The sequence below is a fragment of the Leishmania major genome, chromosome 29 (assembly GCF_000002725.2).
Source record: "Leishmania major strain Friedlin complete genome, chromosome 29".
Classification (NCBI taxonomy): domain Eukaryota; phylum Euglenozoa; class Kinetoplastea; order Trypanosomatida; family Trypanosomatidae; genus Leishmania; species Leishmania major.
In genome coordinates, this window is record NC_007270.2 from 88,998 (window position 1) to 113,003 (window position 24,006).

Below are 24,006 nucleotides of genomic sequence, written 5' to 3' on the forward strand. Positions count from 1 at the left end.
GCTGAGAGGAGGACAGATCCACGCAAGTGCCGCCAGGGGTGTACGAACGCAGATGGCGTGGTGCTCAAGAATGCCCTTCAGTGTCTCCCTCCCCCGTGGGCGGCGCACAGGAGACACCGAGTCACGAGAGTGGTATTGCCGTAGGCAAGGGGAAGGGGTCGTGGATGGAGTCGAGCAGCGGCAGCAGCAGCGAGGGGGGAGGGGGGAGATGCAGGCTCAGGGCAATCGCCTCGACAGCTCCACCATGCGCTGCTGGGCCGCTCTTTCTGCTGGCAGCCAGTCATCAATGCCCGCCCCGTCTCCGGGCCTCTCAGTGCCGCCTGTGCCGCAACCTGCACTGTAGTGGGGGAGTAGGCGGCGAAACCCGAACGGTTCCGCGGCAGCCCCGCGCACTAGCATATCCGCTCGCTGCTCCATCCATGCTTTGGCATCGCCTTGCATGCAGGCCTCGTACCTCTGCGGACTGCCCTCATGCTGCCCCCAGGGGGGTATGTGCGTCTCCAGCAGTCGAAAGGTGTCGCGCAAAACAGCACTCTTTACGGCAAAGTCAAAGGCGGTGTCGCAGAACAGCGACGGGGAGTGGTTCACCTCCATCAAGACCGGGTGCAGGTCCTCCTCGCGCAGCATCACGTCGAACCCTAGCAGCTCGAAGCAGCTGCGACCATCGGCACGGTAGCCTCGTGCGCCGCCAGCGCCGATCAGCTCACGTCGCAGCACCTCGACACCAGAGAGAATGGTGAGGGTGATGCACTCATCTAAGCTGCGTCGCACACGCGGCCACCCGCCCGGGACTTGGAGAGACTCGATGAAGGAGGCGAACGCGGCGAGGCTCTGCTTGTTGCTATCCTCCCGGTCAACGGGTGCCCTTGACTGCCTCGGAGAGGGGCCAACATCGACGTGAGGTTCAGCGACGTCGTCGTCGGCGGCTGGCACGTACAAGGACGATGTTTTGTTCACTGCGTAGTTCGTCAAGTGCCGCGATGCATCGCCGCAGTTTCCGTCGGTCGGCGCTGCGTAGGGTTCGGCGCAGACGCGCACAAGACCTTCACGGTGCACGTACAGCTCCACGCCTTGTACATCACGCGGCACCTCTGTTGAGTTACTGCAGCTCTCGCTCACTGCGGATTTGGAGACAGTTGACACGTCACAGGAAGCTGCAGGCGTTGCTGTCGAGCGGCGCGACTGCTGCCGGGGCACTATCGCCACAAGCAGCACATAAAGACGCAAGTCGAACTTCCTGCCGCCCATCAGCAACGGACGATCCACGTACAGCTGCACGACACACTCCCTCTTCTGGTCCCTTCGTTCAGCCTCGGTCAGATCCGCCTCTGGGGAGGTGGTGAGACGGATGCCCCTGCCCTCACACCCTGTGTTGGGTTTGATGATGAAGAACACAGGGCGGGCTTCGGAGGAAGGGCCGGCGCGCTCCGCCAGCTCCCGTCGAAATGCTGCCAAGCGGCCGAGATCCGTGAGGCTGGAGAAGCTCGCTGGTACCGACAGCGCAAGAAACCGCTCTAGAGTCGATTCGACACCATTCGTGCCGTCCACCGCCGCACCGCCCCCAAGACGCTTCGACCGCGCGCTGTCCGCGGATGGAAGCCGCGACAGCTGCATGAGACGGCGAAACAGGAGCGCCTTTCGGGCAATCACGTTCATCGCGGCGTAGTGGTTCAGGCGCTGGTAGCACGCCACTTCTGCCACGCGGGAACGCACGACGCTCTTGTCCACCCACACGACCTGAGGTGCGTGCGGCGGTGTGGCGACTCGCTCTGGAGACTCGAGCGACACGCCATGGAAGAGGGGTGGTGGGCGCTCCTCAGTATCAGTATCATACACGGTCCAATCGACCATGCGCGCCGCGGCACGCACGACGTGGTAGCGTGTGCTTCGGCAGTCAATGACGATACCGCCAGATGGCTCCCTCAGCGGCCCCCCAGCCGACGACACAGGTGGCGGGTGTTGCGCATGGTGCATGTGGGTATGCTTCTCTTCGTGCACACGCATGTACTTGTGCACAAGGACGAGGTGACCACGAAAGCGACAGAGGCAGGGCGAGGGAGAGAAGTACATGGGTAAGGTTTACCGCTTGAAGGGGAGGCAAAAACAGTTGCGGCCACGTAGAACGGCGCATTGCTGTAGTGACAACGAGAGAGCTGCACAGTGGCGTGTGTCGCACGCACGCGCACAGAATAGTACGGAGAGGGACATATGCCGCTGCAGGAGACGATGAACCGGTACACAAGGCGGAATACCGCCTCCACATGAACGGTACTAGCGCGCTGGTGCAATGAGTGGGGTGGCCAGAAGGGCTGCAGCATCCACCCCATCCCCACCCCGTAGCGCTCTTTCACTCTCCCCTCCTCTCCCTGCATGTTGCTCAGGTATGCATGTTTGCGTATTGGGCAGGCGTTTCTTTACCTTCTGTGCTCTTTCTCGCTTTCTAGGTGACCCCCGCGGAGAGACTCGGCCGTGGGACTGATAGCAACAAGTCCGTCGGAGGGGGTTCAGTTGGGGGAAGGGGAAAAGGGGGGTAGTACAGCCACGTCGCGCGTGTTGGCCCGGACACGCTTCCGTGCATGCAGAGACGCGCGTGCACGGGGAGAACGGGATAAAGAGCACAAGCCCCACGAAGGGGTAAGGAGAGGGAGGCGGCGGAGGGGAGGGGTGAAGGATGGTCGATGCCGGCACACCGCCCATCCACCTATCCAACTACCGAGCGCCGACGAGAAGGAGCACGAGCACACAGTGGGGGAGGAGGAGGAGGAGAGGAGACAAGGATCTAACGTACGAAACAAGAGAACAACACACAACGCGCAACACAAAACACAGACAACAACATGACGGGTGGCTGTCCCTCTCTCTATGCGGGTTGGTGGGGCGTAGAGGGGGTCAACCGGCACATGCAGTGTGCGCGGAGACGACGGCGTCTTCTATGACCGTCACGGCCCTCCAGACTCCCTTCATCGCAGAACTGCAGTCGCGCGCTACTGACCGGGATATCGGTCTCACTGCGAGCTCTACGGGGAGCCGTGGATGGCGCCGAGGATGTCAGCCTTTGTCTTGACCCCCTTCAGCTGAATCGAGTTGTCCTTGGCGAACTCCTTCAACGCGGCAAGGGTCCACTTTGGGCTCGGCGTTTTCGAGGGCGCTGTCGCGGCCTTGCGCCGCGAGTTCGAGCGGGAGCGCGAACGCCGACGGCGGGCTGACGTCTTTGCTGCCGACTTGGGCTTCGTCGGCGAAGGAGAGCGCGCGCGGGCCGGGGATCGGGAGGCGGCCTTCTTCGGCGAGGATTGCTTCGATGACGACTTCTTGGGAGAGATCTTCTTGGGCGGCGCCTTCTTCGGGCTTGCCTTGCGCGGCGTGCTGCGCGCGGAAGTCACCAGCTGCGGCTCTGGCGAGTTGGCACGGGCCGGCGACTCGGCCGGCAATCTGGCTGCCAACTTGCTGGCGTGTGGCGAGTGAGACGCGGCCTTGCTGGGAGAGTGCGAAAAGTCCTTCAAGTCTGCCTCCTTCACCGGAGTCGTCAGCTTGGCCCCGACGGACTTCAGCAGCGACGCGTGCTTTTTCTGCGACAAAGGTGGAGATTTTTTCGCGTTTGCAGATGCTTTCGAGGATGTCGATGATCTGCGCCACGCGGTGACGGCCATCGTCACTACGTTGTCATCTATCATCCTGCCCTCATCGTCGAATAAGCGGTACTCCGCCTGCGGCAAATCGTCATCGTCCACCTCCGGCTTGGTATAAATGTAGTTCTTCCAGAACGGCATTCTCCGCTGGCGCTGAGGCGATGCGTGGAGCTTGTGTGAGAGGTGGTCGAGGAAGGAAAGGTTGGCGCAAGCCTGCGAGGCGCACAGAAGAAACAGAAGGGAGGGAAGGGAAGGGAGGCGAGAAAGGTCAAAGACGCTGCCGTTTGCGACGCGGTTTCGTTGAACGAGTCGTGTCCGGTCGTGCTCTTCGCTAGAGCAACAGGAGAAGAAAGTGATGGCGGGGAAGAGGCCAGAGAGAGAAAGTGAGGCGGTGTATCCGACGTACACCATGTTGGGGAGCACAGAAGGCAGATGAGGCACGCGCATGGAAAACTAGATCACCAACAAAGATCGCAGGTAAAAGACCAGCGCCACCGCCTTCAGTCGGGCTGCGTCGTCGGCCTCCTCTTCGTGAGTGGCGAAGTACTTTGTTACAACAGTTGCAAGCAGGTGCATCGGAGCGGCACTTCCGCGGCAGACGCCACCGGGACGACGTCGCGTGCACCGACAAGGCCGACGTTTGCCGCGCGTCGGTGTGCAACCTCGCATGTGAAGCGGATCCACTCCACCTCGTCATCCCTCCCTCTCCCGCAACAAGGACGACGCAAACACCGAAGCACCGCAATCGGAAAAGACCGCGAAGACGAACGCCGGCTGGTCGCTCGGCAGCCTCAGCAACGGCACTGAGAGAACAAAAGTGGAGCGCGGAATCGTCGACAGCGCGAGCATCAGCAAGCAGGGCCCTCTCAACACCAGAAACACGCGTCCGTACGTGCAGCGAGGCACACGCCAGCAACGCCGACAGCAATGCAAAAATGGGCAAACGCACGCACAGAAAAGGGGGAAGAAGACACCAGCGGTATCACGTTCCGCCTTGTGCAGCGACCTACGCATCGCACACAAACTTGTGCACGCACTAACTCACGCGCACATACACACACATCCATGCATAAGACCACGAAGTGAGTAGATGGCTCCGTTTGAAGAGGTCGACGTATGGGCGTGCCGTTGGGAAAGAGATCGCAACTGTAGCGAAAACAAAGAATAGAAGGGCATCGGTGTGTGCGCAATACTTTACTTGCGTAGCGACGCTGCAACCGACAGCAGTTCTTTCCGTGTCCGCCCTCTCTGCCGCACGGCAGGAGGCCCAACGCCGCGCGACGCTGCTCCCCCTCCCCACCTCCACCCCTCGCCTGTCGCAGGGCCCATCGCGCGGTGCAGAGCAGCCGTAGACACACGCCGGCACAGCAACGCGCCGACCCGGTCATCGGAGAGCACGGCCCCGGCGCCTTCAAAACTCTACCCGCCCCACTATGCTGGTCGCCACCGGGTGCATCTCCGCCGGGGTGGCGCTCCAGCGCCCCACACCAGCCGTCGGCCCTGCGAGGGGCCGGGTGGGACACACGCTCGAGTCACGCGGGCACTCTGCCTATCAGGTGGGTGGCACAGACCTGTTCACAGCCGCGGGGCGCTCCGACGCCACCCCACCCAGGACCGGGCCGCCGACATCAGCAGCGATCCATCACTCTGTCCTACACCGTGTCGTGGGTGCCTGGCCCTGTCACCACCAGAAGTGGTTCGGCATTGGCAGCGATGGAGGGGGGGGGACAGGGGAGGGGGTGCCCCGGCCTCCCCGCAGGCAGAGTGGGAGGTGCACTGGGCCCTGCGATACCGCGCGCGGAGGCGTCCTCCATGATCATGGAAAAGAAGCCTTGACATACAACGTAGAAAGGCAAATAAGAACAGCGTTAGAGAGATGACGAGAGCAACCGAGAGAGCAGAGATAAACATGTGAAGCGAAAGAATCGACTCGAGCAGAGAGAGCGAGGCGAGACACAGGAATAAAGGGCCGAATCCGCTCCTGGTGCTGCGCTAAATGGTGTGTATGTCGCACACCCTCTGTGAGGGTCGCGTGATTCGTGCGCGTGTGCTGTCACCGTTCGATACGGCACCCCATTCTGCGCTGGTGCGTATGCGCCTCTTTACGTTCGAAACTGACAAGAGAGAGAGAGAGCGTAGACTAAAGGCCACAACATACAACAAATATAAAACGTAAGAACATAAATGAGCGTGAGCTCAGGATGGTCATGATGTAGTGCGCGCTTGTACACGTGTGCGCCAGCGGACTTGTGGGCTTCTCTTCCTCTCCTTCTCTATCTGCTTTGCAGGTGACCATTCCCTGTGCGCTGCTGCGGTACATTTATGATCGTTATGGGCTGTGCACACACCGACACATTCTCGTGGACATCGGCCCTGTAGTTCTGGCGGGAATGCAAAGTCTAGCGCATAAGAAGAACAGAATGACACCAACCAACCAATCAATCACACGTTCAAGCAATACGGAGATGAGGAATGGATGCATACGCCTACATCACACATGAACGCATGTATATATATATATATATATGTATGGGAATGCATAAAGAGATGCATGCATGAATGTATATATGTATCTGTGTAAGCACGTGCGTGCCTTCCCCCCCCCCTTCCCGCACGCACACGCACCAAGAACGGCAACACACGCCTTTGAGCGGTGACGGGTAGCGCAGCAGGAGAGGCAAAGAGTCGAAACACTGACGTTTCGCGTGGGCACCGGGGGCTGGCAGGGAGGAGCAACGATAAAGGGACGTGCACAAGGTAATGGTTTTTGAAAGGGGGCCTGCATCAAAGGCGCCGTGTGGGGCGGCACGTATGCCCGGGTGGAGGGCCGCATTGGGAGCTGCTGCCCATACACCCCCACCTTGTGCGATCAGCTTCTCGGTCAATTCCACCGCACCACAACGTCCATCATCGTAATAATTCGCTGCCCAAACCCTCCCCATCCTCGATCTCCCCATCACGGGCGCCATAGAGCAATGCTACGACGTCGCAAGAAGTAGATGATACGTGCACCCACGCGAGGGAAATAAACGAGGAGCACCACTGGAGGCACACGTGTGAGAGAGAGAGAGAGAGAGAAGCAAGGCGGACAAGAAGCCAAGTCGGAGAACAGCAAAAAGCAACCAGTTTACAACACCTAAGGCCCAAGGGAAGTGAAGAGAGGCAGAGCACGCGTGTTTGTGCGCCTTCGGGTAGCCACCAAACAGAAAGATCGAGACCTGAGCTCGAGAAGACATGATAGAAAAAAATAGGAAGAGAGCGGGGGGAGGTAGAGTAAAAGGTTAGAAATGAGAAAAAAAAACAGAAAGAAAAACCTTTAAAGTATGTGCGTTAGCAACCACAGACAGACAGGCATGCACTATAAGTGCGCGGTGGGGTACATGACCTGCTGGAACGGGTAAAAGCAGCCGGGATTCATGATGTTGTCGGGGTCGAGCGCCTTCTTGATCGTCTCCTGCACGCAAATGTGGGCCTTACCGTGCTCTTGTGTGACGTGGCGCACCTTACCAATGCCGACGCCGTGCTCGCCCGACACGGTGCCGCCCATTTCGACAGCGCGGCGCACCATGCGAATCTCCAGCTCGCGAGCACGCTTGAAGTCCGCCGCGTCGGTGTACGGGACCAGTGTGTGGAAGTTACCGTCGCTAATATGGGCACAGATCAGGCACGGGCGGCTGTTCTGCTTGAAGTCCTCCTCTGTCGCCTCGACACACTCCGCCAGACGGCTGATGGGGACGCAGACGTCTGTCGTGATCACGCTCTGAGCACCCTTTGTCTTGATCGCGTGCATGGCGGAGAAGAAGCAGCTACGGCGGGCCTCCCAAACCGCGTCCATGGCCTTGCCGTCTTTCAAGTAGCGTACCTCCTTGGCACCAAACTTCTTGAACACCGCGGCCACCTTCTTGTAGTCGCCGTGGATGTGGCGCTGCCCTGCACTGTCGCAGACAAACTCAAGCAGCACGCACGCCGACACGCGCAGGTTCGTTTTGTTGTACGAATTGGCCGCCGCCACACTCTCCTTGTTGAGCAGCTCGCACCGCAGCAGTGTGTGAGGGACACCTTGCTGCTTGAGCGCCACCACCGCACGCACTGCTGCGCGCGTCGTGGCAAAGAAGCCCACGCCACCAGAGCTGCATTTCTGAATGGGAAACAGTCGAAAGCATACCTCACAGATGACGCCAAGGGTGCCTTCGCTACCAATGTACAGCTGAGTCAGCTCCAGCCCAGCCGATGACTTGCGCACCACCTGCCGCGTCTGCACAACGGTGCCCTGCGGGGTGACGACGCGCAAGGACAGCACGTTCTCGCGAGTGGTACCGTAGCGCAGCGTGCACATGCCGCTGCCGGAGGTTGCCACCATGCCACCGACGCAGGGGTTCGAGGACGGGTCGGGGCCAAAGACGAAGCCGTGCTTGGCAGCTGCCTTGTTGAGGGTCATTTTTCGTACCCCAGCCCCCACCCACACACACGAGTTGTCGAGGTCGAAGTCCATCCGCGTCAAACGATCGGTGTCGATGACGATGCCGCCAGCGTATGGGATGCACGCGCCCTCGATGCCCGTGCCTGCACCACGCGGTGTCATGGGCACCTTGTACTTCGCGCACACCTGTACCACCGCAGCCACCTGTTCCGTCGAGTTCGGCCGAACGGCCGCCACAGGGACGGAGCGGGCGTGGCTCGACTTGTCCTTGCTGTAAAACTTGCGCAGAGTCATGGCATCCGTTACCATGGACTTGGGGCCCAAGTTGAGCGCCACCAGCTCATCAAGGCATGCCTTGTACTTGCTCTGGCGAGCGGTGAAAGGCTCGAACTCGAACTCCTCAACAGCGTTCATGATGATGCGGGTAGGGGAGAATGGAGGCGGTAGATGGTGCGCAGGCTGGGGCCTGAAGGCCAACGCTGCGCATATGACGGCAGTTTTGCAAATCACGTAAAAGTCCACAATGGTGGAGGGGAGACAAAGATGATGAGGGAGCCGCGGACACAGAACAGCAGCTTCCCGAATCGAGAGGGACAAGTAGAAGGCAAGTACAGGCGAAAGAAAAAGGCTGAGACTCTGAGGGGAAATGAAGGCACATGTGCGATGGAGCCGCAAGGCAGCAAGAACGAAAGAGGTGGGGGGTTGGGCTAGCGATGATGACTGCGCGGTGGATGGAAGCATGAGCATGAGGCGCCTGCTTTGGCGCCAACCCTAGAGAGCAAGCGGGCGGGCGACCGGGAAGAGCGGAGGAAAGCACGGAGACGTGCGATCCCACAGAGAGAGAGAGAGAGTCGAGACAAACGCGATGGTGAGGCAAGGCATTTTGAATGCACCCCCAAGCACGTTTTACGCCTCCGACCTTGCTCCCGCCTCCCTCTCTTTTCCTTCGCGGCAGCCAGTTCCACATCTGGTACGATAATGCAACACGCCTCTTACGCGCGCGTGCATCGACACTGTTGGTGGAACACCGCTGCGGGGGAGAAGAATAACTTGCCAAGCGCACAAGACGACGTGTGCGGCTCGCTCCCTCTGGTTGCGGCTTGCTTCTCTTGCTCGTAGCAAGTACCACGCGCGCAGACGCTTACGTACTTCGCACATGGCGAAGACGAAAAAAAAGATGCAGCACCACTCGGAGAAGGCAAAGGACCATGCGGAGGAGCACACACACACACACACAAACACACACACACACATACGTACGCAGAAGCTGCAAGTCTCACGAGAGAGTGAAAGACGGAATGCGAGAAACGGAGAAACAAGAGCATGTGAGGGGCGGGGCGTTGTATGGCAAAAGGGGGAAGGCGATGAGTGGTTGTTGTCGACGCGGATGGATGATGCTTGTGTAGCCAATGCTGGCACGTGGCATCAGTGTGAGTCGCAACTCACAGCAACGGCGAGGGGAGGGCGACTAATAACTTCGATGTGCCCAGTATAACATGCGCCCTTCTACACGTAAAAGATATGAAAAGAAACGACAGAAAACAGAAGACAGTACATGCACCTTTAGCGTTGGTCTACACAGATGTGCACGCACGCACAGAGGTACATGGGCATCATGTTCACTTTGCTTTGTTGTCGTGCTCCACCGCCGGCGCCGCTACGCCGCACGACCCCCCTTCGACTTGCAAATCGGAATGTGCCGCGCCGCGACGTCATCGGAGAAGTGCCGCCCGCATGATGGGCACAGCACCCGATCATCGTCCACTGCGACGGATGCACCAGCCATGGCGTTGCGCAACTGCGCGCTTTGTTTCCGCCACTTCTCCGGCTTGATGGCTGTGTCGGTCGACCAGCGCAGCGGCCCGCCCGGTGCAGCACCGGCAGTGTTTGCCGTGGCAGCCGCAGAAGCAGCGGCACCATCACCGCCTGCGGTTCGGTCCGGCTTCTTGCGACTGCTGAACGCCCTGCAGCTCTTCATGTCGCCCTTTGTTTTGGGCAATGTGTTTCTGTGCCGCTCGCATGTGACCACGTGCCGCTCTAGTCGAGCCGGAGCAAACGTGCGGCCACAGTGCGGGCACGGCTCCAGCGCCACGTCCTTCATCTCGTCCACGTCGACGGGGACCTGCGGCTTGCCGCAGGCCATCGCTGGGCGCTCATCGATGGCGGCCGCAGCAGCCGCGCTGTAGCTACTCGCGATAAACGGTGCCAGCGCGTACGCGTCTTCCTCCTGCAGCGGGCCAGATGGGCGCCTTTGGCTGCTGTTCCCGTCTTCGCTCAGCTCAGCCGTGGACACAGCGACGAAGTCCGTCAACTCCGACGCAGGCGTGCTGCGGCGCTTCAACACTGCAGCTCGCAAGTCCTCAAAGGAGTGCTGATGCACAGTCGGGGGCGGCACAGCGCCATGAGATGTCGCCCGCGTGAACGCATCCTGCTTTGACAAGGTGCCGAACGATGCGGTCGAGTGCTCTAGCATCATGTGCTCCGCATCGTAGGTGCTGAAAGATGCGCCCTCCGCGCTGCCGGCAGCGTGCCAGTTGCGTCTGCCGCTGCCGATGTGGTTTGAAGAAGCCTCTGACTCCCTGCCGGCAGCGGATGTCGATACCGGTGCTACGGAGGCAGAGATGCCGCCTCGCCCCTGACGATGCGCCGTGTTTGCGTTCATACTGTCCGCTGCCTCCCGCTGCACTCGCTGCCAGTAGTTGCGCTGCGCAGTCGCTCGCTGCTGCGCGCTCAGTCGCAGCTTAAGGAACTGAATGAAGTTGATGTCTGCCGGGGTCGACTCCCGCAGCAGCTTCGTCTGCTCTGACAACAGCGAGCGGCCATCGAAACCGCCGTCAGAGTGCGAGCGTGAACCATCTCGTGTCGCAGACATCTCGGCACGCAGCTCCTTCCGGTGAGAAGAGGTGGTTCAGGGATTTAAATGGGGAAAAAAGGGAGAACGAGAGGGGGAAAGGGCTGTTCACCGACGCGACAATGCCAGGGGGTGGCAAGTTGGGTGTGTGACTTTGCGAGAGAGCGTAATGAGTCGTGGAAAGGGAGGAGGGCAACAAGTGGGCAGAAGGAAAGAGAGAGTCGACAAGGAAAACTACGCGCAAGGAAGAACAATATACTGACCCAGGATTGTGTCGCCGATCAATCGGGTCGATGTGATCTACGCGATCCACAGGCACACGCACGCACGGGTACAGAAAGAGGGCAGGTCGTATGAAGGGATGTCGGTGCGTGCGACAGGGAAGAGGGCGCTGGTAAGGGCAGAGACAGCAGAAAACACGATGAAAGGGAAGGGAGGGAGAGCGAGCTCCCATATATCACGGTGGGCGCCACAAAGCAAACAAAGGGGGGAGGAGGGAGGCACTGATGTCCAAGAGCACGTCGGTCATGCAGTGGCAGCGCTGCCCGTGCTGGTGAAAAACTCTCACGGCGATGTACAATCTATGGTGGATGATGGGGCGTTGGTGTCCGTGTGTGTATTTACTGGCGTGCTTGTGTAATTGCCTTGTGCATGTACATGAGAAAGAGGGAGGAAGACCAACGCAACAAGCACTGGCACGTCACTGCACGCACCCATGCGTCGCATAGGAGTTCAAAGAGAGAGGAGGGGGCGGTTTGAGGGAAGAGGAGGGGAAGTGCATGGGAGAGGGGCCAGCGCGGAAGAAGTGGATAGAGAGGCGCCGGCAGCGCGCAGCTTCGCTGGGTGGCACGAGGAGGTCGTGGAAAGGTGCGTACGGCTTGGGCGCTGCATAGGCACAAACGCCTCAGGTACAACACAACAACAACAAAAAAAAAACGCCACAGAGAAGAAGCGGGGGGAGGGAGTGCGTGGCTCTCGCGCAGCGGTCGCAAAACGCCGGATAGCACAATAGCGGTAGCGAAACCGTTTTCTCTTGGCGAGAAGAGACCGACATGCCCACCCTCATGGACGCGCACGCGTACAGTATTGTTTATCCTGCCATGTAGTGACTTCACTGTTGCTGTCGATGCCATCGGTGCTTCCCGTCCGTGCCCATGGAGAGATGAAGCGTCACAAATTATTAGGCATCAACGCCTCACACAGCCCACACGCCGAGCCCCATCCAGCGAGCTGGTCGCAGCAGCTACGCACTACGCATCACCACGTACTTGCGCGTTGAGCAGCCAAACTCCAACACATCCGAGTCAATCACCGTCGTCGCCTCCATTGCCGGCACCACCTCGCCATTCAGCTTTGTGTGGTTAGTGGACCCCAGATCAATCAGCTGTAACTCGGCCGTCCACACAACAGACGCGTCGCCGCCGGCAGAGGTCAAGGCCTCCTCCAACATTGCCCACATGCCAGTGCAGAAGGATCGCAGAGCCTGCTTGCTCTGTGCAAACGGAGGCACATCCGCTCCCGATGAAGGCAGCATCGGTGCGTCAGGCGACATTGTCTTCACCTTTTCCGTTACGTAGGCGTCAAGAGCAGCCTCGTCCGCCAAGACAAACCGCATCTCCATTGAGGCGTGCTGGCCAGAGCAAGAGGGGTGTTCGAGCGGCACATCATTCACATCTGGATCCTTCCCCAGCAGCCACACCGAGCGCCAGGTGATGTTGGCGTACTCCGCCACCTTTCTGTCGTGCTTCATGGCCAGCAGCTTGTAGGCGGGGATGAAGAAGGTACTCGAGGACGACGAGCCGTGCGCCAGCGCTGAAGATGGTACCGTTTTACCGCTGACGAGCTCGTCCCGATGCCACTGCAGTATCCCTGTGTAGAGGGCAGAGAGCTGCTCGTGCGATGGGCCTGTGGGGGCAAGTGCTTCAGTAGTCCTTTTCGATGCCGCTGCTGCCGCCCAGCGGCGCCACCACTGCACCAGGCACTCGGCGATGGTGGCTACGCGCAAGTAAGTGATCAGTGTGGGGTCCGAGGAATACGACGTCGTTGTCCCGGGCACGTTACCATCCGCACCTTCGGCGTCGTCTTCGCGGCGCAGCGCATCCAGTAGTTGCTGTGGTATGGTGAGGAGAGAAGGATACCACTTGACCGGGCGGGATGCGGCCGAGCTCCCCGGCAACAGCAGGCGGGGGCGTGTCACGGGCAGACCACCGCGACGGGAGGTCAGCAGTCCTGTACGGCCGTAATTTGGAGCTTCCATGACGACTGCTCTGCTGTTCTGTGCGTGTGCGCTCTCGCACACATGCGCACGTGCAGGCACGTTTTGAAGAGGGCGGTGGGGAAGTTGGCACCCGCAGAAAGACAAAAGAGGAGCGGAGACGACACACAGTAATGCAGCCCCACATGCATCCGCGCAGAGCGGTCTCGCTAACCCAATTCGCGCAACGCACAAACGTTGTCCCTCATGCGTCCGCCCTCTCTGCCGCACGGCAGGAGGCCCAACGCCGCGCGACGCTGCTCCCCCTCCCCACCTCCACCCCTCGCCTGTCGCAGGGCCCATCGCGCGGTGCAGAGCAGCCGTAGACACACGCCGGCACAGCAACGCGCCGACCCGGTCATCGGAGAGCACGGCCCCGGCGCCTTCAAAACTCTACCCGCCCCACTATGCTGGTCGCCACCGGGTGCATCTCCGCCGGGGTGGCGCTCCAGCGCCCCACACCAGCCGTCGGCCCTGCGATACCGCGCACGGAGGCGTCCTCCGTGATCATGGCGCCCACATAGGTACCGGGACAATGAGTTCCGCGGCGCCCTGTGAGCGTGGCAGAGGAGGAGATGTGAGAGCCCAACAAAGAAGCGCCACGCACACGCAAGCACAGAGGAAGAAGCACGACGACGAGAGCAGTGCGACATCGGAGCGTGCCTGCAAGCCCTTTCCACATTGTGAGGGGAGCAGCGCAGCCATCCACACCACCCTCCGTCTTACGCGCGCCATTCGCCGCTAAGCAGGTCGCTCTCACTTTACATGCCTCCCTCAGGCACATAATGGGCGGGAGAGAGGAGGCGAGCGCAGTGAGCAAGCGTTGGGGTCTTCCGCACGCTTTAGCACTGCCCCTTCCCCACCACGCCAGACAGCGGTGCACGTGCATACTGGTACACAGAGCCCTCCACGAATGACCTGGACTCGGCTCAGCTATGTGCGCGTACACACATAGGCTCACGCACACGTGTTGGGGGGGGGGCTGGTGGCTGGTGGCTCCGCAAGATGAACGCCACGTCCGGAGACCCTGTGCTGCGGTTGGGCCCGGTGACTTTTCTTGGCTTGAGTTCGGTCATGTGTCTAGCAACGTGAAGGACAGAAGATGCGTCACAAGGGCGAGATGGAAAGAAGGAGAGAGAGGGGGGAGTACGGCTCTTTAGCTGCCATGGTGATGATGACGGCGATATCAGTGACGCCGCGGCGGAGGCGATGTGGGAGCGGGGCAGTCGCTGGCAAACACCACTGCACACAGCGACACCACGCATTTTACATCTCCATCGCGCTCTCTCTCTTCTTGTTTTTCCTTCGGTTCCGCCTGCAACCACCACGTCACCGTCTCCAGCACCACCACCCACCCACCCACCTCCGCTGCATCCCTTGAAAGGTAACATCAATCACAGTAACTGTGACAACTGAAGCGCACACACGAAAAGAGGTCCACAGTCCACGGCAGATGCCACGACAAGACGGAGACGCACGAGACGCCCAGGAGCTGATGGGCAAACATGGAGAGAGTCGTGGCAGTGGTACGCTACTGGGACATTGCCAGGCAGCGATGAAGGTGAGGAGAGCGAGACAACGGCCACATTAAGCCTGCGAGGACGGGGAGGTGGCATCGAGGGAGAGAAAAGAACACAAAACTGTGGGATGAAAGGATGGATATGGGCAGTCCAAGTGAAACATCGGTCAGACGTACAGGGGGCAAGAGAGGTGCAAAGAAAAGAAAAACAGGAAAAGTAGGGAAAGAAGCGTCCGTCGTGTGCGTGTGGGTGTGGGAGGTGATGTGTGTGCGAGGGCGAGGGAGGGAGGGGAGGGAGGGAGGGACATGCACAGCGCGCCCACGCTGAGGCCCGAAAACACGCACACGACATACATAGCGACGGGCTCATACATGCAGACAAGCACACGCACACACTTGCATACAGTGGCAAACGACAGAGACATGGTACAACTGGAGATGGAACAGGAGGGAGGAGAGGGGGGCCAAACAGAAGAGGGTGCGTATGAACGTCGTCGAACGCCTTCACACACGCACACACACGCACAGGCACAGGCAGACGAGTGCACCGGGGGGGGGGGGACACACTGTACGGGGGAGAGCTCAGACACTCATGCGACGGTGTGGTTCACTTGAGAAGGGGATCTGGCCTACTGATCTGCCCGTCACCATGACGATCACCGAGATCCCAAACAGCAGTTTCTGTGTACGTCAACATGGCCGCCACGCTCCTCCGCTGGTGTGCGCCTGTGCAGGGGTGTGTATGTGTATGTGTGTATGTGTTTGTGTGTTTGTGTGTGTGTGTGTGTGTGTGTGTGTGCCCGTAAGCGTCCGACGGAAAAAGATCAGAAAGAAAAAAAAACATTCTAGTACAGAGAAAACAACACAGCACAACGAGCAAGAGAGAGGGAAACGAGGGGAACAAGGCGAGGGTGCGGAGGTGCCACCACCACAAGCGTCCGTCGCCCCCCCCCCAACACCAACACTGCATCCGCCACTACCGCTCTCTCTTTAGATAAGTGACATTCATCAACGCCGTCTTTCCTGCTACCCACATGGGAAACTCAAACCTATGCTTAACAGACACCTACAATCTATAAGAACCCATATCTCAAGCAGTATTTTGCCACTGACGTCGCCCCCTCTTCCCCCACACGTCTCTCCTTCCAGCTCATCCCCTCTTCCCTCCACCTCCACCTAACTCTGTATAATCAGGCTCTCATTGCAGCCCCTCTCTCTTGCTTGCATCACCGCCGCTGACCCTCTTGCCTCGCTCCGTTTACAACGCACACGAATGCACACCGTATCTATAGGGGATACACAAGCACGTGCACCCTCTTCAAGCCCGCACAGACACACAATCACACAGGGAAAGATGCAGAGAAACTCACCAACGCCGCCAGATCGGAGATCAGCATGGGAGACACGCCCCCACGAACACCAATAACGAGACGTACAGGTACACAAAAACACAGAGTGTTATGCGGGGAGGGACAGGGATGGAGCGATGAGCAACGTGCCGTAAAGGCGTGCCATTCAGATCAGGAGGGGGTTAGAGGACAAGGGACGTGTGGAGGAGCTGGTAAGTGAGCGAGAAAAGACGAGGTGTGACTCGTACAGCACCGACCAACACGCTCGTGCACACCGTGACACTTGTGCGCTCTAGTGGCTCGCTTTGTACGACTTGTACATGTCCACGGCCCACTTGGCCCAAACGATCATCATCACTTGGAGCATGATGACTGCGGCCCAGTAGCCCCACAAGCGCACCTTATCGTTCCGAAAGAAGCCGTGCATGCCGCGAGAACGACGACGGTGCATCGCTGCCATCAACTTAGCGTCTGCCTCCCACATGGAGATAGCAGGAGCCTCCTTCGGAGCCCTCACCTCCTGTGAAGGGGGAGTGCTGTTACTGTGGCGTCGGCTGCGAGAGCTGGCGGGGGTTCGAGCGCGCGTGGGAGTGCCGGAGCGGGAGACAGAGCGGCCCTTGCGGCTGCGGCTGCGGGCCCGCGAACCGTTGCGCTGCGAAGGCATTCTGTTTCTCTCTTTCTTCTCCGTTTGCGTGGGTATACGGTAGCGTCTCTCTCTCTCTCTGTGTGTGTGTGCGTGCGTGCGTGCGTGTGTGTGTGTGTGTGTGTGTGTGTGTGTGTGTGTGTGTGTGCGTGTGTGCGTGCGTGTGTGTGCGTGTGTGTGCGTGTCCGGAAGCTGGGGAGAGCAGTGGGACGGCGGGCGTTGCGTTGGCTTGCTTCTTTTTCGAGTGAGAGAAGACGGTGCCACAGCAGCTGAGGTGTAAGCGCAGCAACTTTGGCGATGAGGGAAAGACGCACAGGCGAGAGAGAGACGTGAGCAAGAAAGGCAGTGAGAGAGAAGCATGTCGACATAGAGCGAAATGGACAAGTACGCGGACAGACAGAAAGAGAGAGAGAGGGAGACCAAAACGCTAGCACACAGACACCGACTCCCCCCCCGCATCCGAGGCGCTGCTCGCAGAGAGGAGGGACTCCAACAAGGAAGAAGCTGGTGGCCTCGAAGAGACGACGGCACAGCAAGCGATATGCTGGGCAATCCCGCCACAAAAGGCAGATCCGCAAAAAAAAAAGAAAAGAGAATCTCTGCGCAGTATTCCGCGTTACGCTTGCACACACATATTAGCAGCCGCACCTCGACGCGGGTGATAAGCGAGACCGCTAGCGAGGAGAGACCAACCAGGTGACAGCCTGACATGAGGGTAGCCAGAGGAGAAGATGTGCTTTAATTCCTACCCGCCCAACTACGTGCGCACATCAGCCCAGCAAGCTCTTGCGAGCGAGACATAGAGGACTGTTGTCCTTTGCCTCTGGATGAGCGCTTGCCGTCGGCGCTCGCTCCCTTTCTTGCGCAGACTGTTGGGCGTTGCGACGCGCCTATACGAGGTGGTTAGGAGCCAGAGGAGATACAGTATCGCGATTCGGCCACGGTGCTGAGACATGGCTGCCGCCCACTTTCCGCAGAGACCTGAGCGAGGGAGTGCGCCGCAAAAAGAGCAATAATGCACACACCCGAGACGAAAGAAATACCGCTAGCCGGTGAACAGGCGATGCAAGTACAAACTCCATCACCCACCCACCCACCCACCTCCACAAACACGCGCACCCAACACCTCCATGCTGTCGTACAGCGAGAGAGAGAGAGAGACAAACACACACAGACACAGAGGGTGGTGGAGGGTGAGAAGGGGCAGTGCATGGGCGCATCGAAACGATGAGGGAAGCATGCGAAAGAAAAGGTGAGAAACAAAACAAAACGAGGAAGTCAAGCGTTAGAAGAAGCGATATACAGAAGCGAGAAGGCGTGCCAAGAGAGGCGAACCAGAGGGGAGAGAGAAGGGGGCAGGGGGCACCGATGACCGAGAGAGAGAGAGAGAGAGAGAGGATACGTATGCGATGGTGTAGATGCCACTTCTTCACGGACGAAAACACGCTGCGGTAAAGCGGGGGTCACGGCTACTCGATCAAGTGCATTCCATGAGTGGTTCTATTCTTCACCGTCCTTGAACTTGCTCTGCCGTGCCACCTGCGGTCTTAGTCGAGATCGTCTCTCCGAGTCGAGCCCGACGCGCCGTCAGCAGCACCACGGTGAGAGGGCATGCCGCCAGCACCCTGAAAGCCACCCATACCGCCCATGCCACCCATGCCGCCTGGCATACCTCCTCCACCCATCATCTTCGCCATGATCTTCTGCATGACAGGGCCCACCTTTGGGTCGTTCATCATGCTCATCGCGGCCATGGGGTTCTGCATCATCTGGGCCAGTTTCGGCGCCACCTCGGGGTCCTGCATGGCGACCATGATCTCGGGGTCCTGTAGGACGGACTCCATACCAGGCGGCATCCCTCCCGGCATCCCACCAGGCATCCCACCAGGCATCCCGCCAGGGAAGCCGCGAGGCAGGCCACCGGGCATGCTCCCCGGCGCCGCCTGCGCCTCCGCAGCCGCTGCAGCCTCCTCGGCTTCCCTCTGGCGCTGACGGCGCAGCTCCTCCTGCCGTCTTGCAGCAGCCTCCTCCTCAGCGTGATGCCGCGCCAGTTGCCGCTTGTGGCGCTGTGTGGCGCGGGACTGGACGTACTTCAGCGTTTCGTTCGTCTTGTCATCGTAGTCGATCGCCTGGGCGGCGCTGAGGTCCTTCAGGGAGTCCTCCCAGTGGCCAAGATGGCGGTTCACGGTGCCGCGCACACGCAGCGCGCGCACGTTCTGCGGATTGAGCTCGAGAGCCTTGTTGGCGTCGTGCAGGGCCGCGCGCGGCTTGTTGAATTCCAGGTGGTACAGCGCGCGCATTCCCCAGTACATGGCATTGCCGGGGTTGTACGCTAGCGCCTCGCCCATTTTGGCGATCGCCTCCTCCTGCTTGCCTTCGCCGTGCAGCTCCGCGGCCTCGCCCTTTGCAGCCATGGCGGCATCCACGTCTGCATCAGACGGTTCGCCGTTCTTCGCAGGGATCGCCTCCGGCTCCCCATCGCTCAGCGACCAGCGCTCATCATCGGGCTCGCTCTCGGCATCGCCCTGGACTGCGGCCGCCCCAGCAGACGCCGGAGGGGTGGCAGCAGCAGGAAAGCGGGCGCCGGCTTCCATCGCCCAATCTTTGAGAGCGGTAAGCTCACGGAGATGAATGTCTCCGGGATGACGGCGCAGCTCCTCCAACAGGCGGTTCAGCGCCGCCACATCAGCATCGATGTAGGCAGGCATGGCAGTGAATACGAAGTGCGCACAGAGAACGGGTGCGTGATGCGTGTGCCTTGGATGTTGTTTTCCCGTCGATTACGCACGTGGAATCAACGAAAGCCGCTGAGAGAGAGAGAGAGAGTATGGCGTGCCTGCGTGCGGTGGGAGAGTTATAAAGGGTCGACGCACAGACACAAAATGAGTCGATTGGCTGCTACGTTATCCTGTGTGTGGTCGCACGTAGTTGCGTCGGACTCGGAGGTGAGGTGGTAACGGGGGGGAGGAAGGGGTTCCGGAAAGAGAATATATCAGTAGTGCGTCATGTTGTTGTCCGCCAAAGGGGGGGGGGGGGTCGGGGACCAACAACACAACTAAAAAGCATCCAAACTCGCACCACGCTCATGCAGCAGCACACACATGGAAAGAAACACGTCAGCGAACACCTCTTGAAGCGGGCCGCCTCTGCCCACTCTCACCGACCTCGCCTACATTCATTCTCTCACTATGCATGGATACGCAGCACAACACATCAGCTACTGCTGCAGCCGAGGCACTGCGTTGATATGCACAACGTGAGCAATTGATTATGTTTTTTTCTTCGTTCGCTGCTTGGTCCTTACAGACGAAGTGTACACAACAGCCACGATACCTGCGAGCGCAGACGCGCGCGCGCACGCAGCTGGGCAGACGACACCGAAAGAAAAGAGAGGCTACACTACAACGGAGGAAGCCGAAGCTGCCGCCGGAGTCGCCTCCGCTCCGCCCATCTGCGGACGCTCAGCAGTGGTGTCGCTAGGGTCTGTCAGAGGAGTGACAATCGTGGTACCGCCTTTCTTTCCCCTCTCATCTGCACTCAGCATCTCCCCTGCTGGCGCCGCCGCCGCTGCTGGCAGGGGCTCTACAGAGGAGAACACCGCCAGCGTGCGCTGCCACCGCGCCTCGTACTCCTCCCCTGGCACGTTCACCATACCAAATGTGCCGTACGTCGGCTTTGGTGCCAGCGCCGCGGACAGCCTGGCCGCGTCCTTCCTCCTCGTCGAGCCCCGTTGCATCTCCGCAGCGGCATCGCCGTAGAGGGCGCGCATGGTATCGCCTCTCTTACCTGTAGCGGCGGCCCGATCGGTCGGCACGGCAGCAGAGCTGCTGCCTCGCGTGGACGAGGTGACGGTCCCCTCGGCTGCCGCTCCCGGCTTCGACGCCATCTTTGGTCGGCCGTATCCGGTGTCCTTGTACAGCCTTCCGAGCACGTCCTGGAGGTTACGCATGGCAAACTCGCGCTGCTCGTACTTGCGCTGGATGAAGGACCTGACAGCGTCGTCCGCCGCGGCATCCGCGCGGCCAGAGGGACGCACGCCAGTGGGAAGACGGGCTTCGTAGAGGGTCTTCGCCTTGGCGTTGCCGATCGCCTCCATCAGACGCACCTCTGCCAGGGACCATCGGTCCATGTTTGTCGATTTGACCTTCGAGATGTGCACGCCCAAGGAGCGATGCACGCCGGAGCAGCGAATGCACACAAAGACGCCATAGTTGACGGAAGCCCAGCGAGTACCTGTCTCCCCACAGTCGGCGCAGACGTTGTTGGGGTACTGTGAGCAAAGCCGCTCCACAGCGGCGCGGTTCTCCTCCCAGTCCTCATCATCCTCATCCGCCTCGGTGCCGCGGCGTTTGGGTGCAGACAAGGTCATCGTCGACGAAGTCGATGCATCTGCGGTGGCGGCGCTCTTTCCCTTTTTCTTCTCGTGTGAGCGGTGGTGGTGATGGCCACCCTCTGTTGAGGCCTCCTTGGACTTCCTGTGCCTCCTCTCCTTCGGCTTGTCTGCAACTGGCATTGCTGCAGCCGTCAGCTGCGGCCTCTGTGAGGCTGGGCAGCTCATACACACGCAATGCCTGAGCACAATACCCCACGCACCAGGGCCCGCAACCTTGCTGGAGCACAGATATATAGATAGGCGAACGGAGTGTGGTGTGCCTCGTATCCGGTGTGTGTGTGTGTGTGTGTATGTATGTGTGTGTGTGTGTCGAAGTGTTGTAACAGTAGAACGAAGAAGATGTGGATGAGGAGTCGTAGTGGCGGGGTGCACGTCCACCGTGTGGAAGGAAGAAGGGGAGAAGAGAAGAAGTCCACAGACCGGCCAACAGGCCGAGACGCGTGTGTGACGAGGGTGCATCAAAGCATCAGCAACACACCAAAGTGGCGGAAAAAGTGCGAGCAAGGGAGAGTGAGAGGCAGGAGAACATTGTGAGCGGCTGCTCTTCACCAGCTCTAGTGCATGTATGTTTCTTCTCAGCACAAAGTGAATGGAGGACAAGTCCAGTGGACGAGCGCCCAGCAACACACGCGGCGCATGCACCCACCGTTGGTACAATCACCATCACACCTGCGCAGCAATGGACGCAGAGCGTTTTGATACAACATCCTCACCCCGGCCATTATCGTCCCGACCTCTTCTCTCGTGGCCCGCCTTTGTGCGTCGCTGCCTTACCAAAAGGAGCAAACCTTCAGTATGCCTCCGCAGACACCTGGTCGTGAAAAAACAGTCAAGCCCCACGTGATGTCGACGGCGACAAGGCAGTGACGCGTACTCACACACACACACACACACACACACGTGACCAGCAGCTGCAGCAGACACGCGCGTGCACGCACGCCTGAAGGCCGCTGAAGACCACGTAAAGGCAACACAAGCAGCGGCTGTTGCTTTGTGTGCCCTGCGTCTTTCTCTCAACGGAGAGGAGCAGAGAGCGACGCAAGTGGCGCACGTGCGCACGGGACGATTTGCGAACACCTGTGTGGCCGCGTGTACCCCGACGCAGAGGGAGAGGTGACAACAGTGATTAGGATGTGCATGTGTCAGTCGCAACAGCTGCACCGCCGGCAGCGGCAGCAGCAGCAGCAGACTCCCGGAGACTTCCTTCTCGCACAGCAACGAAATGCCGTCGGCACTTCACGCATTTGCGCGGACCATCAAGACATCGCCGCTCCGAACGCCGTCCCACGTGCTCAGCGTGACGCCCTCCATCTCCCTGGCAGTCATGTTCTTTGGAGGAAACCCACTGAAGATGCTAATCCGCGGCGGAACCGAATAGCGCGTGGTGTCCTCCGCGTACAAGAGATACGCCAAGTAGTCGATGAGCCTCGCTACCGGGGTGTCAGGGCGCAGCTGCAGAGTGGAAGACGAATGCGGCAGTCGGCAGCGCAGCCGAAAGACGCTGCTGGCATCGCCTGTGGTGCCCTCCGGAACCGTGTACTCGTCCAGCGTCACCGGGGAGGGAGCGACGACTGGAACCGGCTCGCCAACCTCCAGCGTTCTCGTCGTGGAAGCAACCGCTCCGGCGACGCTCCGTGATATCATCGGAGGCGATACCATCTCGGCCTCGCTGTCGCCCTCATCCACGTCCACCACGACCGGCGCCTTCACGCTTGCACCTGCGGACGCCGACTCAGCGCTATCACCACCGCCGCCTTCGTTTTGCGGTGGATCATTCGTGCTGGCAAACGGGTCGTGTGGGGGGTCGTGGTTCGTGATGAAGAGCATGATGGCATCCACCACCATGGCGCTGTCAAACTGCCACACCTCAGAGGAGATGAGCGGCAGCTCCTGCACCTTAAACTGAGTCACCGGATCGACCATGAACATTCGGGGCAGATTGCCGTTGTCGACGTGGTACTTTTCGGCCAGGGCCATGCCGCGGGTGTGCGTGACGTTGATCTCATAGCAAAACAGGCTGCCGCTGGTGAGGGAGCGCATGGCGTCGCTGGCCCAGATATCGCGCGTAAAGCACTCGCAGGGGAACGAGTTGTCCACGACGGACACGACGACCCAGCAGTGGCGCGACGCGGCCTTCTCGCACTCAGCGTCGAAGGTGGCTCTGTCGCTGCCCACTACATAGTCAGGACGGGCGAAGAGGCGCTGTATCGCTTCGGCAGTCGAGGAGGCAAGGGCTCGCTGTCGCGGTGGCGTAGGTGGACGCTGAGCCGCCTGGGGGAACGCAAAGCCTTCCACTTGGTGCGAGGCCGGCGATGGCGCGCTCATGGGTGAGCCTGTGTCGACGCTGGAGTAGTGGGCAGAGTCCTCTCCCGTGTGCAGCGGCGAGGGATGAGGATTGTCTACCTGAAACGCCAGGACAGCATCCTCCAAGTTGAAGTCGTACGTGGAAAGGTAGTGGATGGCTTGATCCTCGGTGGCCCCCGTCATGACCACGAAATTCGCCACCACGTCCACGTCGCTCATTGTTGCTTGACAGAAATTGAGTTTTGTAGAGGAAGAGGAGGAAGAGTGGGGGTTGGACAGCCTGAATATCGGCGCGGGTGTGGGTGGGTGTGGGTGGGTGTGTGGGTGTAGGAGACGTACGTAAAAGATATGTGTCAATGCACTCCAGGATTGCGGTGCACACGTCACTGCGTGCTGAGTAGGCAGCGCGCTGTGGCCGTCGTTGTGCGCTGCTACGGCGTCTGAAGCACTCAATACAAGACGGCAGTGCTCAATCTTCTCCCACGCTGCCGCGGACGTCAGTGCGAGCGAGGTGACGAGCGACAGAGGGGAACGAGTAAAAGTTGTGTGCAGTTGTGCTGGGCCGCTTCACAGCAACAAGAAAACGACACGACTGGAGGAGAGAAGCGGGACGGCGGTGTCCGGCAACAACCGCAACACCGAGCAGC

At 59.9% G+C, this 24,006-nt stretch overlaps 8 protein-coding genes across 8 annotated transcripts; all 8 read right to left on the minus strand.

The window, feature by feature from the left end:
• Nucleotides 1-216: 216 nt before the first annotated feature.
• Nucleotides 217-2,070, minus strand: LMJF_29_0260 (conserved hypothetical protein; the record flags this gene model as incomplete). Its single annotated transcript, XM_003722052.1, has 1 exon — nucleotides 217-2,070. One exon carries the CDS (start codon nucleotides 2,068-2,070, stop codon nucleotides 217-219), a length of 1,854 nt encoding a protein of 617 aa, XP_003722100.1.
• A 947-nt stretch (nucleotides 2,071-3,017) lies between these two features.
• On the minus strand, nucleotides 3,018-4,073 carry LMJF_29_0270 (conserved hypothetical protein; the record flags this gene model as incomplete). The annotated part of the gene is made up of 1 exon (XM_003722053.1): nucleotides 3,018-4,073. The coding sequence occupies one exon, from the start codon at nucleotides 4,071-4,073 to the stop codon at nucleotides 3,018-3,020; it is 1,056 nt and encodes a 351-aa protein (XP_003722101.1).
• A 2,911-nt stretch (nucleotides 4,074-6,984) lies between these two features.
• Nucleotides 6,985-8,460, minus strand: LMJF_29_0280 (D-lactate dehydrogenase-like protein; the record flags this gene model as incomplete). Its single annotated transcript, XM_003722054.1, has 1 exon — nucleotides 6,985-8,460. One exon carries the CDS (start codon nucleotides 8,458-8,460, stop codon nucleotides 6,985-6,987), a length of 1,476 nt encoding a protein of 491 aa, XP_003722102.1.
• Nucleotides 8,461-9,703: 1,243 nt separating this feature from the next.
• LMJF_29_0290 (hypothetical protein) lies at nucleotides 9,704-10,918 on the minus strand (the record flags this gene model as incomplete). Its single annotated transcript, XM_003722055.1, has 1 exon — nucleotides 9,704-10,918. One exon carries the CDS (start codon nucleotides 10,916-10,918, stop codon nucleotides 9,704-9,706), a length of 1,215 nt encoding a protein of 404 aa, XP_003722103.1.
• A 1,222-nt stretch (nucleotides 10,919-12,140) lies between these two features.
• On the minus strand, nucleotides 12,141-13,454 carry LMJF_29_0300 (conserved hypothetical protein; the record flags this gene model as incomplete). The annotated part of the gene is made up of 1 exon (XM_003722056.1): nucleotides 12,141-13,454. One exon carries the CDS (start codon nucleotides 13,452-13,454, stop codon nucleotides 12,141-12,143), a length of 1,314 nt encoding a protein of 437 aa, XP_003722104.1.
• A 4,755-nt stretch (nucleotides 13,455-18,209) lies between these two features.
• Nucleotides 18,210-19,256, minus strand: LMJF_29_0320 (conserved hypothetical protein; the record flags this gene model as incomplete). The annotated part of the gene is made up of 1 exon (XM_003722057.1): nucleotides 18,210-19,256. The coding sequence occupies one exon, from the start codon at nucleotides 19,254-19,256 to the stop codon at nucleotides 18,210-18,212; it is 1,047 nt and encodes a 348-aa protein (XP_003722105.1).
• Nucleotides 19,257-20,056: 800 nt separating this feature from the next.
• LMJF_29_0330 (conserved hypothetical protein) lies at nucleotides 20,057-21,220 on the minus strand (the record flags this gene model as incomplete). Its single annotated transcript, XM_003722058.1, has 1 exon — nucleotides 20,057-21,220. The coding sequence occupies one exon, from the start codon at nucleotides 21,218-21,220 to the stop codon at nucleotides 20,057-20,059; it is 1,164 nt and encodes a 387-aa protein (XP_003722106.1).
• Nucleotides 21,221-22,291: 1,071 nt separating this feature from the next.
• LMJF_29_0340 (conserved hypothetical protein) lies at nucleotides 22,292-23,578 on the minus strand (the record flags this gene model as incomplete). The annotated part of the gene is made up of 1 exon (XM_003722059.1): nucleotides 22,292-23,578. One exon carries the CDS (start codon nucleotides 23,576-23,578, stop codon nucleotides 22,292-22,294), a length of 1,287 nt encoding a protein of 428 aa, XP_003722107.1.
• Nucleotides 23,579-24,006: the final 428 nt, after the last annotated feature.